The sequence below is a fragment of the Engystomops pustulosus genome, chromosome 10 (assembly GCF_040894005.1).
Source record: "Engystomops pustulosus chromosome 10, aEngPut4.maternal, whole genome shotgun sequence".
In the NCBI taxonomy this organism is placed as follows: Eukaryota; Metazoa; Chordata; class Amphibia; order Anura; family Leptodactylidae; genus Engystomops; species Engystomops pustulosus.
In genome coordinates, this window is record NC_092420.1 from 66,567,525 (window position 1) to 66,584,107 (window position 16,583).

At 42.3% G+C, this 16,583-nt stretch overlaps 1 protein-coding gene across 5 annotated transcripts in view; it reads right to left on the reverse strand.

Moving 5' to 3' along the window:
• EVI5 (ecotropic viral integration site 5) overlaps nucleotides 1-16,583 on the reverse strand; it is a 92,743-nt gene that overhangs the window by 11,146 nt on the left and 65,014 nt on the right. For all 5 annotated transcript variants that reach the window (XM_072127879.1, XM_072127878.1, XM_072127881.1 and 2 more), the window contains 2 exons: nucleotides 14,754-14,849; nucleotides 2,750-2,845 (listed from right to left, as the gene is read on the reverse strand). In XM_072127879.1, coding sequence (XP_071983980.1) covers nucleotides 2,750-2,845; nucleotides 14,754-14,849 — 192 coding nt within the window. The remainder of the gene's footprint in view (nucleotides 1-2,749; nucleotides 2,846-14,753; nucleotides 14,850-16,583) is intronic.

Genomic DNA, 16,583 nt, shown 5'->3' on the forward strand with positions numbered 1-16,583 from the left:
CAAGACGCCCAACGGGAGCGGTACGGTGCTGAACACGTGCCTATCTTTCTGCGGAATACGGCGCCGTGCGCCATATATCCCTATGGAGGGCGGCGGGGGTGAGCAGCGGAGCACCTCCTCCTCTCCCCGGCACTGCCGTGTGCCCGGCGGGCAACAGCAGCGTGAATGTAGCCCAACTTGTAAGAAAACCAGTAACATTTTTACAAGAAAAGGCTGAATGCCGGAAACCAGATACAGACAAAATTGAATGTACTTATATACGCAAGTCAACGTTACACATGCTGGGTCTGCTATGAGGTCTACTGAAGAGAAGGAGGAGAATCCATTTATGGATTTTGGGACTTCTGTAAATGGTACCCGGGAATCACCTGAAGTTTTCTAGATAGTGGCAGTTTGTAAACTTGACTTATAACTTTACTTATTTAGGGAAAGCAATTTGGACCTTACAGACCGCAGAATGCTCACCACAATGCGACTGATATGGGATAACGTTAACACTTAAGCTACACCTTTATAGACCAAATTAAGGCTACTTTCACACAGTAAGCATTTGATCAGTAGTTCACATCAGTATTTGAATGGTAAAATCAAAAGTGATACACAGAGAAAAGGTGTGACGGGAAGATTTAAATCTTTTGGACTCGCTTCTGATTTTGGCTTTCAAATTTTGATGCTAAATACTAACCATACAATAACGGTGCCGCACGTGTGAATGCGCCCTAACGGAAATGGTGCAAAAGTACACTTGAAAGGAACAGGTCAGGTTTATTTGGGACACAAAAGCACCCAAATTAAGTTCAAATAGTTTATTCCATTTCAGGTGTGTCCCAACTAATAACTGCAATTGTACAAACGCAGTCAAATGACCTGCACGTAGTAAGATCACAGTGTGACACCGATGCAGAGTTGTGTAACCTGGCCAATGAGGAGAACGGTTATAGGAATTATATAACACATTTATGTACAAATCTGCTTTCTAATTCATTGTTCAACTGACATTAGGCAAGTATCCTTTTTTTGCAATCTCGGTCATAGCAGCACAACGCACATACTTTCTCCACAACGGTAAGCAACCACAAATCAGCACATGTGCTATAGGCAAAACAGCACAAGAGTTTCACATAAACCTCAACCATTAAGACACACAGGGATTGAAGATACAGGCTACTGCATCACGCACCACAGAATAGTAGATAAATACTTCAAGCATTTCTCAAGAGATTAACCCAAACTGTTATTTTTCACCTCGTCAGGTGTTCTTAGATGTACAACAAACGTTCACACACACAAGTCATCTCTGAGATACAGGTTTTATCATTCATTTAATTACAAGTCAAGAGGAAGGAGCTTATAAGCTTAGGCTAAGTTCACACCTGCATTTTGGAACGCTTCATTAGACCTTCTATCATCAATAGCGGATATAATAGCCTTTTGTTACCGCTAGAAATAACGGAAGCGCAACGGCAGGTCTACTGAAGTCTAAGGAGAACTAAAGGTGAACCTTCTGTTTTTTCGTTTGCACTGTGCTCTCCAAATATGGACAGTAAAACGAAAACCCTCTATTCCCTGATGCAGATGTGAACTAGGCCAATGCATCAATAAGACTTAGGGTTATAGTAAAGTCAATAAAACTAGGAGGTATAATATATAAAAAAAAAATACTGGACAAAAAAAACTTGGGAGCAAGAAGGGTTTCTATAGTTGTCCAAGATTAGCGGCGCAGCAGGATGTGCATGTCCGGGCTGCCCGTTCATCTATATAGAGCTGTGGGAGATTGCAAGGCACTCGGCAATCTCCATCAGCTCAATGGAGATGAATGGGGCAGCCCGGCCAACTGCTCCACTTAACTTGGAGAGCAACAAGGGGTCTTTTTTTGTCTGTTTTCGTCTGCTGTGGATTGTGAAAACTTGTTTCGTGGGAAAACCCCTTAAACATCTTGTAATCTTCTGGGGAAGAGTGTGGAGCCTGTATGAGGAGATTACCGACTATATATCAGGTCAAAGACTGATAGATGAGAGGACCTGGGGCTCAACATTCTTCATTCTAATTGACATCAGTTTCTTTATGCAATCAACACTTGGGTGCAACTTGGTTGTAACCACGAGGTCTTGGGCACCCTACTCTCATTCCCAGTTTCATATGGGATGTACTGGATGGTAACAGTGAGTGCAGGTAAACTGGTTCCCACAGTGCACATAATGGGGGATGCATCATATGCTAGCATATGATCCAAACACTGCCACCTGCCCCCTAGGATCTAATAAGGGGGCTGCGACAGTGTAGGTGCAATTGTCGGGTGCATCATACGACGGTTTCCAGGTATACAAGCCATGAAGAATCTCCCTCAATGGCTTTACATACATTAAATGAGCCTAAGAGGCAGATTTATCATTTAGACAAGCATCGTGCTCCCATGTCTTCTCCCATGGACCACCATAAAAGCTCTTTAGCTATATTCTACAAATCATGAATAAATGTGGCCCATGAGGTGTTAATGTCTGAAGTGGATATTCAACCACACTGAGGGACTGGAGTGGATTTGTTCCAAAATGTGCAACTTATTGAAAAGTCACACGTTACGATTCTGTCTACCACATTTGGATTCACATGATAACTTCAAGGTAACATAACTAAAGTGCAAGTGGAATTGGCTGGAACAAAGTTGCAGATTTGGTGGCAGTTTTGAAGACCGATGGAAGAAGATGGCGGTGTATAGAAAGGAGCAGTAACATGATCTGTTCGCACTAACCTCGTGTTTCATTTCTTCAATTTGATCTTTTAACTCACGAATATACTGGTTGGAGTCGGAGTTGTTGAGTTGTCCTTGAATTTTCCCTTCTTCTTTCTATATTAAGAAAAAGAAAGCAAAACAGGAAAAAGATGGCTCAGTGGTCTGTCAGTCAAGCACAGAGGGTCGAGTCATCTATGCATAAAATCATGGCACATCACTTGAACACTTATTAACTTAAAAAGTTATGTAGAACAAAATGTGACTGTCACCAGGGGAACGATTATTACAGTGATTTACTGCGATATTACTGGCTTATAAACCCCATTGAAAGGAACCTGTGACCACATCTTTCATATATACAGCTAGTGGCAGATTCCCAACTACCTGATACCCTTTTTTCAGCTAAAAAAGTTTTCCCTCAGATCCCCATATAATCATCTTTATAATTTTTACCTTGTATACAAGGATATTTATAGCGACTTGAGGCGGTGTGTGGCCTCCTTGGTCTGAATCCAGCAACTCATTACCATACTTTCTCAGCATGCAGCAGTAATGTCATGTGACCAGGGTGACATCCTTTTGCCTCCTAACATTAGAAAAATTGTACACCATGCATATAGCTGATCACACGATATCACTGCAGTTTGCATGGAAAGGAGTAGAAGTCCATGGAGGCTGCTGTGATTTCAGATATATGCATGGTGTACAGTTTTTGCTAATGTTGGGAGGCTAAAGGACCTGAAAAGCATGGGAACTCGCTATAGATATCCCTGGATACCAGCTAAAATTATAATTTTATGATTATATATGTGGATCTGAGGGAACGGTGTGAGGTAACAGCGCTCTATGGGAACCTCCTTTAACAGGTTCATTTTAAGGGAAGATAGAAGAAAAAAAAGCGGCACATTAATCTTTGAAAATATTTTCATGAGAAAGCAAAACACCAGCACAAGTTATTTCCAAGAATCTGTACATCAGTGGTTTATCAGGAGCCATCAGTTAACAGACTTCCTTTGACAAACAGGTGCGTGACCCAAAGGGAAGGGAATCTGGTATGTAAGACAGTTCCCAAAGTACGAGGACAGCCTAAATACATTGTGGAGTAGCTTAACCATCTGCTGCTATAAAGAGGGGAAACAAAAGGTATGTAGACACATTTCTACAGTACCGCATATCTGTGGTGTGGGGAGTCACAGACTCCATATTCTCACAAGTTGGTCGAAACGTGACATAGAAATGTTATTACAACCTCCGCCCCATCATAAGACTTAAAGGGGTATTCTCGCCTGGGCATTCACATTCAGTTTCACTAATCTTCCATATATAAACATTTCTTCAATTGGATGTTATTTAAAAAAATGTTCCCGTGTGAAGATAATTTCTCATAAACATAGTCATGTTGTCCCTTAGAAACGAGATAGCTTCCTCGGATACGACCACGTCACACTCTGGTAGTGGTGGCCAGACATACGCTATTGAGTCCTGCCGGACCACCTGGATTCAGCGATCATTACCACCGGATGGATGTGGGACCTGCAGTAACTCCTGGACATTTCATATACAAAATCTTTTTGTTTATTTGTGCAATCCCTCCAGCAGAGGTGGCCGTATCCGAGGAAGCCATCTTGTTTCTAAGGGACCATATGACTACATTTATAAGAAATTATCTTCACACAGGAACATTTTTTTTTTAATAACATCTAATTGAAGAAATGTTTATATATGGAAGATTTATCAAACTGAATGTGAATGCCCAGATGAGAATACCCCTTTAAACATTTCCAATTCTAATTACTTGTATATATAAATGTAAAACTATAAGCGGTTTAAAATAGTATAGTGCAATACAATTTTTTTTTTTTTGTTTTTTTACAAGATATCCTACATCCCTGAATGGTCCTACATGGGCAGGCAGGCCGGCTGGATCCTACATGGGGGGGCAGGCAGGCCGGCTGGATCCTACATGGGGGGGCAGGCAGGCCGGCTGGATCCTACATGGGGGGGCAGGCAGGCCGGCTGGATCCTACATGGGGGGGCAGGCAGGCCGGCTGGATCCTACATGGGGGGGCAGGCAGGCCGGCTGGATCCTACATGGGGGGGCAGGCAGGCCGGCTGGATCCTACATGGGGGGGCAGGCAGGCCGGCTGGCTCCTACATGGGGGGGCAGGCAGGCCGGCTGGCTCCTACATGGGGGGCAGGCAGGCCGGCTGGATCCTACATGGGGGGCAGGCAGGCCGGCTGGATCCTACATGGGGGGCAGGCAGGCCGGCTGGATCCTACATGGGGGGCAGGCAGGCCGGCTGGATCCTACATGGGAGGCGGGCAGGCAGGCTGGCTGGATCCTACATGGGAGGCGGGCAGGCAGGCTGGCTGGATCCTACATGGGGGGCGGGCAGGCAGGCTGGATCCTACATGGGGGGGCAGGCAGGCCGGCTGGATCCTACATGGGGGGGCAGGCAGGCTGGCTGGATCCTACATGGGGGGGCAGGCAGGCCGGCTGGATCCTACATGGGGGGCAGGCAGGCTGGCTGGATCCTACATGGGGGGCGGGCAGGCAGGCTGGCTGGATCCTACATGGGAGGCGGGCAGGCAGGCTGGCTGGATCCTACATGGGGGGCGGGCAGGCAGGCTGGCTGGATCCTACATGGGGGGCGGGCAGGCAGGCTGGCTGGATCCTACATGGGGGGCGGGCAGGCAGGCTGGCTGGATCCTACATGGGGGGCGGGCAGGCAGGCTGGCTGGATCCTACATGGGGGGCGGGCAGGCAGGCTGGCTGGATCCTACATGGGGGGCAGGCAGGCTGGCTGGATCCTACATGGGGGGCAGGCAGGCTGGCTTGCTGGATCCTACATGGGGGGCAGGCAGGCTGGCTTGCTGGATCCTACATGGGGGGCAGGCAGGCTGGCTTGCTGGATCCTACATGGGGGGCAGGCAGGCTGGCTGGATCCTACATGGGGGGCAGGCAGGCTGCCTGGATCCTACATGGGGGGCAGGCTGGCTGGCTGGATCCTACATGGGGGGCAGGCTGGCTGGCTGGATCCTACATGGGGGGCAGGCTGGCTGGCTGGATCCTACATGGGGGGCAGGCTGGCTGGCTGGATCCTACATGGGGGTCAGGCTGGCTGGATCCTACATGGGGGTCAGGCTGGCTGGATCCTACATGGGGGGCAGGCTGGCTGGATCCTACAATGTATATATAAAAAATTATTAGGTTTTATCTTTATTTTATTGTTTGGTTCACAATAAAACTTTTTTGCATCTGCTTTGAAGGCTGGACGAGTGGAGCTTTATAAGTGACCTATCGGCACAAGCTTTATAATATTATAAGTGACCTATAGGCACAAGTATTCTTAATATATTTGAACACAATGGAAGAGATCAAGACTGGTGAGATACATTCCACCCAAATGTGCCAATTTTATACACGATATGATGGCTTCTCAACAAAAAAGTAAAAAACAAATGTAGAGTCTTCTGTAGCCCAATGGGCAGCGGCGGATAATATCATGGCCACAATTGCACAAGGAGGATGAATCTGTTATTACCGTTGTATAGGCATAAGCAGAAGCTTACACTGATCAGATAGACACGAGTGCAATCTTGTAGTACAATGAAGCAATTGCAGAAGGCATGAAGTAACTCTGCAGAACAGCCATTCTGCGCTCACTGCGGTAAAAATCTTGCAATTGCCAAGCTAAAGAGTTATAAAGATTTCTACAGAAGCAAAGGGTTGAAATTAGCATCCTGTGCTTTTCATCTGGCAATACATAAAAGCAATCAAAGTTCCCTGTACACCAAGCTTTCTCTAAAGGAAATACAGGTGTTTGGGGGCTTCAGGGGGCTGCAGCCACAACGCGAATATCTTATGAGAAGGAAAACAGCATGAACACGGGCAATTCCTAGAACAGGTGTCGAGAAGAAAGGGTGGTTTGATCACAGGCACAGAACATTACAGCTTCTTATACTAGCAAGGTTGTAATTTATAGATTAACTTTAAGAAACAACATGGAGAGTAGTAGACAATAGGTAATAAACAATTTATACTGCCTATAGGATGTTAAACCTCTCATCAGATTTGTGCTATAGTTTCCGATAATGTATGATAGAGCAGTGGTTGGCGAACCTGTGGCACTCAGAGCTTTCTCTGTGGACACCTAGGGCTTTAGCCCAGCGCAGAATTAGGGTGATGCCACACGTCACGTTTTTGGACTGTTTTAAAGCATGCGTTTTTGAATGTTTACCATGCGCTTGGATGGTTTTAATCTGTTTCACAACTGCCTACACTTCTAGAGGTGAAGATAAACAGGTTCAAACCAGCCAAACGCATAATAAACATTCAAAAATGCATGCATCTTTAAAATGGACTGAAAATGCACGCTTTTAAACGGTCCAAAAATGCGACGTGTGGCATCACCCTTAGGGTGGCGGCACACATGGCGATTTGAACCCATTTTTAGGCTGGTTTTAAAAAAGTCAATTTTCCAATAATCCTCATTAAAATAATTGGAAAAAAACTGTCAAAATCCCATGCTTTTTTTTTTTTTTTTTTAATAACGGACTGCTTAAAAACGGCCCAAAACGTCATCACCCTTAGCCAGACAGGACTCAAGGCAGCCCAAGACATGATGTGACACATCCATGGGGCTGCAGAAATAGTGTGAGCAGTGGTGGATTATCATTGGAGCTCCTGCTCCAGGGACCTTGGAGGGAAGCTACAGGGATAATCTGTAATTCTCCTTCTCTGTGGTGTCCTCAGGAGGCTGACACGATTGAAAAGCGTGGCTGAGCAGGGAACAATAATTTACTTCGTAAATTGCCAAGCTGGCAGTTTGCGATTAATAAGTTGGTATTTGTTGTAGTGTGGGAACTTGGGGGCGGGGGATTATCATATGCCAGCACTTGCCACCCCTTCAGCTCTTAGCTGGTGTTGTTTCGTCTAAAAAGTTCTAGGTTGTACGCTGGGGCGGTGCAGGAATGCCCTGTACTGGCCCACTCTGCCTCTGGCCACGTCCCTTCCACACCCACTTGAAGTGGAAGGGAAAATAATCACAATTTTTTTGGCGGTTTGAAAGCAATTGGCGTAAAATTTTGGTATAAAATCTGAGCTCGGATACATATATGGTTTATAGGATTTGGAATAGGATTAAAATAAATAATAATTTTTCTTTTTTTGGTGAAGTCGTAAATTTTAGTCCTGTTCGGATTTAGGAAGCTACTACCCAGCACCATTTATTTCTATAGTGCAAGTTTTAATTACATGCAATGTGTCTCATTGCACCATTTCCCATGGACAGCGACGGGGTGCCAATGTCAGAGGGGCCGTAAGCTAAGGCACACGGTCTGCTGCTTACAGCAGGGAATTCACGTCATGTGCATGATGCCTTACTCTGCTTTTTTATTTAAAAATCATACACAAAGACATTACAGAGCAATGTAATAGAGCGTACAAACGGAGTTTGCTCTAAATAAAATTGAATATGGGCTAAGGGCACTGGACCTCCTAAATATTGTCATAAATACTGTCTGCAAATCTGCTGTAGTCATACTGAGCTCTATTTAAGGTGAAAAGTAGCAGAAATTATTCTTTAATGCGTACAAACAAACACCCAACTAGAAAGTATAATATCTAAAAAAAAAATTTATTTCCCCCCAAAACAGTGTCACTCTAGTCTTTGGGACGTGTGATTTTGCAGCACGGCTCCATTTATTGCAAGTACAAGGGAATTTGACACCTCTGACTAGTATAGTCTCTGCAGCATGAACTCGGATTTCAAAGAAGATATTCACATCTATGGGACACTACTGAAATTATAAAAAGTTATATTATAATACTCATACTGTAGTGGTTCAATCACAAATGAAGCTATAAGTAAATTTTAGCATTTGCACCCCAGCTCATGTCACGTGTCTACATTGTGAAATTCAGATTTCATACGATCTATGTATTTGTTGATGAGGGAAAAGGGTGAAAACTAGGTCCAAAGGGGTGTAGCGCAGTTTAGTTAATCTCCAGTTATGTAAGGTATCCTGTAAGCACACTATTTCCCCATTTTACTGTACGAAAATGGGGTGGGGAGGTGGGGATTAAAAAAATACAAAAAAACAACAATTTTAATAAAGGGATTGTTTCTTCCTCTATTTATTAAGGCTGCTGTGAACAAATGAAACAGTGCGAGTTACTGATCATACACAAGTAAAGGAGCTCTAAAACATCTACAAAATAAGGAATTTTTTATGGGTGCACACAGGTGATCAATGGATTATATGTCACAGGAGTACTACAACTGCTTCAACGCAGCTTACATACAAGTATTTAGAAAAAAACTGCAACTGGTATCTGCATATTGCTCCAATGAAACCAATGTAGTCCAACCCAGCTTCACTGTGCATGTGTCAGACCTACACTGAATGCATAGTGAAGCCGGGATGTGCTGTGCTGGCTGCACTGAATGAACAGTGGACCCAGGTAAGTTTATGCGTTTATTTATTCTATTGCACCCACAGACAAAGATGAAATAGAGCGACTAGAGAAATTACTAGTCAATAAGGACTTGTGGCTGGTTAAGTGTCCCAGATTGCCATGACAGGTTCTCTTCGTGGCAGAAAGCAGCCATTTTTTTTTTTTTAATTGCAGAAAAAAAAAATTTCACAGACAGAAAGCACACTGGTTATTGCAATTACCAATGAACAATCTAGCAACAAGAGTAGACCACATAGAGTTACCTCTCTGCTAATATGTGTCATTATATTGCTCTGCGGTCTCCTGAGATGGAGACCAGATTTTATTTAAAAAAAAAAAAAAAACGTGACAAAAAAAAAAGGGTATAGAAAATGTGGTAAGGTGTCCTTTCAGTGACATTGTGGTGACTCATATTAAGTGCAAGAGAGAAAAAAAAAAAAAAAAGTTATTGCACCGGGGTTCTTAAGAACAAAAAAAAAAAGCGAAAAAGTGTTTCCTGTAAGGCAGGGGATGGAAAATAAACCTTGAGGTCTGGATCTATTAAAGATCATGTTAGAACGCACACAATCAGGGTAACTAAAGAATTCAATATTGCCCCTTCTAGATAAATTAGCAGATTTTGCACTAAGAATGTAGAGTATCTGAGGGCAGATCTAAGGGAGTTCTCATAACCAAGGTGTAAAAACACAAGTGAAAATCACATGCAGCGTCTGCCATTGCTGCCTCGGTTTCCATACCACACGTACAGAGCGTTCTCATTTCTTAACCAGTATGAAAACTGCAATTTACAGCAATTTTTTAACCCACATAATCACAGCAGAAATTCTAGGTTTGCGTGAGCGGCAGTATGGTGGGAGTCAAGACCACCAGCAGTTTCAGGGTTACTTGCTTTAGCTAAATGTGTTTGGCATCTTACAGGTCAACATATATGAAAGAGTTTTGCCAAATTAGGCCTCAAGTTATATTATTGCTGAATTGTTTTTACTGTGGTTAACCAACAGCAACTTTGGAGTACAGGCAGTCCCCTACTTAAGAACACTCAACTTACATACAACCCCTAGTTACAAACGGACCCCTGGATATTGGTAATTTATTGTACTTTAGTCCTAGGCTACAATAATCAGCTGTAACAGTTATCACAGGCGTCTGTAATGAAGCTTTATTGTTAATCCTGCTTCTTATGACAACCCAACATTTTTAAAATCCAATTGTCACAGAGACCAAAAAAGTTCTGGCTGGGATTACAATGATAAAATATACAATTCCGACTTACATACAAATTCAACTTAAGAACAAACCTACACACCCTATCTTGTAAGTAACCCGGGGACTGCCTGTAATGTTATCGTTTTTGTGATCCTGCATGTCAATTTGGAAAAATCCAGGGGTCCCATTCCCATCAATGAGTCTGGAGGGGGAATTGGTCTCCAACGAAGACTTTTACCACTACTGTTCCTTACCTCAGTTAAAAAACGTAAAGAATGGCTTCTTGTAGTGCATCCAGACAACAGTATTTGCACAATCCTTTCCAGCATTAGGCTAAATCCACACTACAATCCCACTAATCTCACTGACAATGTAAATTTTATGTCATTCCTTCCGTTCCGTTTAGGCAGGCATCAGTTATCCATTGTGTTATTTTGGACAGAAAAACAAAGAATGAGGCTGCATTACTTTTCCTCCATTCGAAAAAACACTGCATGGATAACGGATCGCTGCCAAACTGACCAGAGTGGATGACATAAAATTTACATTGATATCGATGGGATTTTTTTTTTTACGGAGGTGTTAAACCTCCATCCTTCACTTCTGTAATGGAGATAAGGAACGGTAGTGTAAATTTAACCCAATGCTGGGGAAGGACTATGCAAATACAGTTGTCGGGATAGAAATACATTTCCCAGGATGCACGACAAGAAGCCTTAGACGATTTTTGGTCTGGCTTCTTAAAAGACAGGATGATACCCTCCAAGAGTTGGCACTAGAGGCACTATATTTTTTTTAATCAGCAGGTCTGGGAAGTGAGAAAATATTGAGTTGGTGGTTGATTCAGGGAATGGATGGGTTTATGTACCTTCAATGATCAACAATTCTTTGAAGGAAATCTACCAACAGATTCCAGCATGATGATCCAGGGACACTGGGTCCTAGACCATCCAATGTAATTGTGACCATCTTTTATTTATCACCTATGGCTTCCTTCTTTCTGAAATAAGCTTTTAAAATTATGATAATGAGCACGATGGGCTACAGCTTTACAAGCGGTCATATGTCGACTGTATCAGCATTTTCCAATAGCTCTTGACTCTGTCCAGAATGTACTTACTAAGCTGTTGTAATAAAGCTGGTGGGAGATAACACCCATGCTCGACACCTCAATGAACTCAATTTCCTCTATTACAGTAGAGTCTCTTATATTCATTAAATGCAGACTCGTACAAAGTTTCTTGAATATTTAGGCCAAGACTTCATTTCCATTTGACTTTCAGTTAGTAATGATTGAATATATAGTTCAGCAGCCTGCATCATCTTCTATGCTATAAATAATGGATGCGTAATGAAAGATTCACTGCAGTGTCTGGCTAGCAAAAGGTGAACAGAAGAACTTCCCCTACACTCTCCTAAAACAGAGTATACTAGAAAGGCGGCAGTCACACGTGGCGTTTTGTTAGGAGATTTGCCTAATTACATTGTTGTCAACATTGAATTTACAAAACGCATGTGTTAACATTGTGTTAATGTATGGGTTAACAGTGTTAACGCATGTTTTGTAAATGCGATGTTGACAAGAATGTAATTAGACAAATCTCCTATTCAGCTATTTAAAAACGGGAGGCTGTTTTTATATATTTGTCCAATTGACTTTGTTCCAGACAATATCCATAATCGATACCAGACTCTCTGTAGAAGAGAAATCTACTGGATATACAAAATGCATACCTTAAGTCCAGATGGCCTCAACGAAATCAATGAGGCGGTTATATAAAAACAGCCTCCCTTCAAGACGATCAACTTATAATGAGGTCCTCCACTATCCATATGACGCTCCATCTAAACGGAACCTTTTTATTCCATTACGGCCATCAGATCTGTCAGGAATGGTGAACACAAGTCAATGATCGCTATCTTGCGTACCACTGTGCCCATTCTCTTCCGGTATTTTGCGTTCCATCTATCTTCTCCTATCACGATCCTGCACTTCCGGATCCATCTATATCTCTGTCTTCATTTGATACACCCGTAAATTTGATACTTTCAAGATACACAATATGATGTTTGTATATATGCAATGTGTTGTTTATTTATATATTTGTATTTTATGATGAATTATTGTTTTTAAAAATGTACCTTTTGATATGTTCTATTGATGAGAGACGCATCAATTGATTGGATATGTCATTAAGTCCGATGACATCACTTCCTTTAAGACATACTTATAAGAACCCTTAACCTCTATAACATCATTTAGACCTGAAGAAGCGTCCAGTGAGGACGCAAAACGCGTTGTCTTTTATACCTTTTTATTCTAATGTTTTAAACATTAACCTTTTGTTCAAATAAACGGCATCACAGATGCTTTAAACCATCATTGGGTTGCGCCAGAAGAAAGTCCGTTTTTTTTCCTGCATCCAACGGTCTGGAGAGAGCGGAACTCCAATCCTCTTTACCTTGGATCGTCTACAATCTCCATGGAGGATGGAGAGGAGTAGAAGTCCATAGAGGTTGCTGTGACTTCATGTAGTCAGATACATACATGTTGTACAGTTTGCTATTGTTAAGAGGCTAAAGGACCTGAGATGATGTCACCCTGGTCACATGACATGAACTGCTGAATAGTAAGGAGGCATAAGGCATGGATAGAAGTAGATGGGAGCAGGACACACCCACCCTCTGATACCAGGTAATATAAGATAAAAGGCGATTTATGTGGATGGAAGCGAAACAATTTTTAGCTAAAAGAAGGGTGAAGTCAGTTATTAGAGCTCTATAGGAACCTGTCACTGACTGTATATGTGTAAATGTGGTGACTGGTTCACTTTAAGTGATTTTGGTTTGATCTACTGTGTGAATACAACATCTGTGGGGAGCCACTTCCAGGCATCTGCAGTTTGTTATATACTTGTACTACGGTATATTTATAAGTGAAACCTTTACATGCCTGTACTAAAACCATATTCAGATACTGAGCAATTAGCAAAAAAGGCAATGTCCTCTACATCAACATATCATGTGGTTAAGATCAAATATCTTAAGCTCTTTAAATAGAACAGTGGTCAAATAAAAGCTAAAATGAAGTTTCGCTATGACCAGATGAAGAGCTTAGGTCTTTACAGATCATGGGAAGATAAAGCATTGGTAGCAAAAACTCTGTACACAGATTTACAGAGACAACAAAAATAAGACTGAAATCCCGGTTTTATGGTGGGCATCAGTGAAGACATCCCAACAGTCTCCGAAAAAATTCCATGAGAAGGTAGAAGGGCAATGGGTCCTTTTAATTGATGAATATCACTCAGGGAACAAGTAGACTAGTAGGGAGTGGGTTGGGACCAGGAGGTTAAATCATTTTGTTAATGTTTGTCTCACAGTGCAGTTTGTACTATGAAAAAATGAAAAACAAAAAAACCCCCCTGTAAAACAAAACAAATAGCCAGACAATTGTTGTAACAGTGCCCAAACCTATGCACAGGTCTAGGGTTACAAATGATGATTTATATCACTAAAGGAACTAAAGGTTTCTCTAATGCATAATGAAAGGGGAAGAGTTCTTCCCTCCCATAACCTGATCAAGAAAAGGGGCTATCCCGCGAATCATTTTCGTAGCAAGAGTCCTAAAAGGCTATAATAAGCGATTCTCTCTGTGTTCTTTACAAGTCACGGGTATCATCAGCTATTGCTGAAGTGCCATTCAGTCCTATATAGGCTGTGTACATTTGTTTTATAATTAAATATTGTTTGTTGGATATCACCTTAAAGGGGTTTGCCCATGAAAAAAAAAATTCTCAAATTTCAATCCTGACGTTTACACAATAAAGATCATTTTAACCCCTTACATTACAATATTACTCAGTGACTGTCAGTGAGATTCCAGGGTGTGAGCGGGTACTCTCTAAGCAGACACATTATGAACCCTGTAGTGCTGTGTGCTGACAGGGTTCAGCCATATATACACGTCCCCCATACAGCAGTATGAATGTAGCCTAAAAGAAGGTCGAAAGTAGGAACCGGCAGTCTTAACCTGCACCAGGATTCATCACAGTGATTAATTTGGTGCAGCAAAAGTCTAATGTTTTCTAGCTAGAGACTGTTGCAACCTGAGGCTCATTGTAAAATTCCCCCGGTGTCTCTCCGCACTGTGAGTTGGTAAACGTTTGTAGCAGGATGGCTGCAGAATTTATCCAGCAGTAATATCACAGCCATTCTGGAAGCATAAGAAAGCATTTTTTTTTTTTTTTTTTTTTTTTTTTTTTACAAAAAACAGACTTGCCAGGTTGGAACCAAACAGGATAAAACTTCATGGTTCTCCTTCAGCAATGTGACCCAAGATGACTGATGATGTACCTGAAATCTTAGCTCTGCTATACGCTGCTGGAGTTCAGCCACCGCTGCAATACTGTCTGCTTCTCGGAGCCTCACGGCCATCACTTCCTCCTTGCTCTGCAGAGAACAGACATCAGGTCAGACATTGTTATACCTGCATGTATAGAATTTTATAAATGCATCGTCCAAACAAATTATCAATACCCAATATGTCCATGAGAAATCATATGATGGCCCCGTACAGTAATAACAAGGTGCAGCTATTTCCTTCTATACGGTATAGCTACCTTACTGAAAATATAATATTATAAATATATACACACACACACACACACACACACATATATATATATATATACACACATACACACACACACATATTATATGTGTGTGTGTGTGTGTATATATATATATATATATATATATATATATATATATATTTTTTTTTTTTTTTAATGCAAGTCATAACATTTTGTTTTGGTCATAACAGAAGGTGAAGTTGAAAGAAAATAAAAAAAAAATAAAAATCCTTATTAAAATATTTTAAAAAAATCCGTATTGATCCAGTGGAAGGTAAAAAATATGCACACAGGCTGGTGCCAATTGGCCCAAAGCATGGAGAAATGACTATGCGTGTAAGCCTACACCTATGTCTGGAGATCTTATGTAGAGAAATACAGAGAAAAACACAGATTATGCAGCGCTGCACAGAGCCCGCCAAAACTGGTTCCTGTCCCCAATGGGGCTCACAATCTAATCAACCTACCAGTAGGTTTTGGAGTGTGGGAGGAAACTGGAAGATCCAGAGGAAACCCACCCAAACACAGAGTGAACATACAAACTCTTTGCAGATGCTGACTCTGGGATTTGAACCCAGGTCCCCAGCGCTGCAAGGCTGTAATGCTAATCACTAAGCCACCGTGGTGCCCCCCCAAAAAACCTGGAGGCTAACATGAAATGCATAGGATGAATGATTCTGTTTTTTAAGGGATCTGAGTAAAGGCTAACTCAATGGACACTTTCTCACAACACCCGATCATCATTACTGTCAATATGGTCCATTTATTCACTATGACTGTAAAACTTTCCACTTCCGACAGACAATCACAAAAGCAAATTGCAATGAATCATTTCTCTCCTTCACATTTAAGGTTTCGCTTTCAGTTGATACAACATAGAGGCAACACCTCTTGGGCAATGGATTTCGCTCATAGAACAGATGCAGTCAGTGAAAATCGTCCACGTGGCGTCCGATTTTTTGGAATGGATGGATCACAGCTGAAGGAAATGCTAAAGTTTTCTAATGGATCAGTGCCCACGGCCGTCATTTTAATGGACCATGCAACCGATCCGTTAAATAGTAGAGCATGTCCTAATCAGGACCATTTTCACCGATTACCCATAGGCTGTAGTTTATGAGGATCCTTGAAGAACATATGCCAGACTGATTCCAAATCGGCCGTGAAAAAGAAGTTAACATCTTAACGACGCGCGCCGGTGCGGGAACATGGAGAGGGCTCACGACCTGAGCCCTCTCTATAGCCGGCAAGCATATTGCAGCAAAGACTTACTGGTAACACCTGCGATCAGTGCTAGCAGAGATCGCATTAACGCCTCACCAAGCGTCATAGACGCATGATGTGGCGCCATTACTCGCCTAAATAATTACCAGGCGTAAAAGTACGCTTGGCAATTATCCCCTGTAGTGTTTGGGCTGAGCGGTCCGGAGCGCACAGCAATCGTGTGCAGAACATTAGAATGGCAGCCTCTAGAATGGAGCTACTCCGTGTAGCAGTGATGTCATGGGAGGGGGCGGAGCCTCCGGAAAGGGGCACTGCTTACTACGCAGTC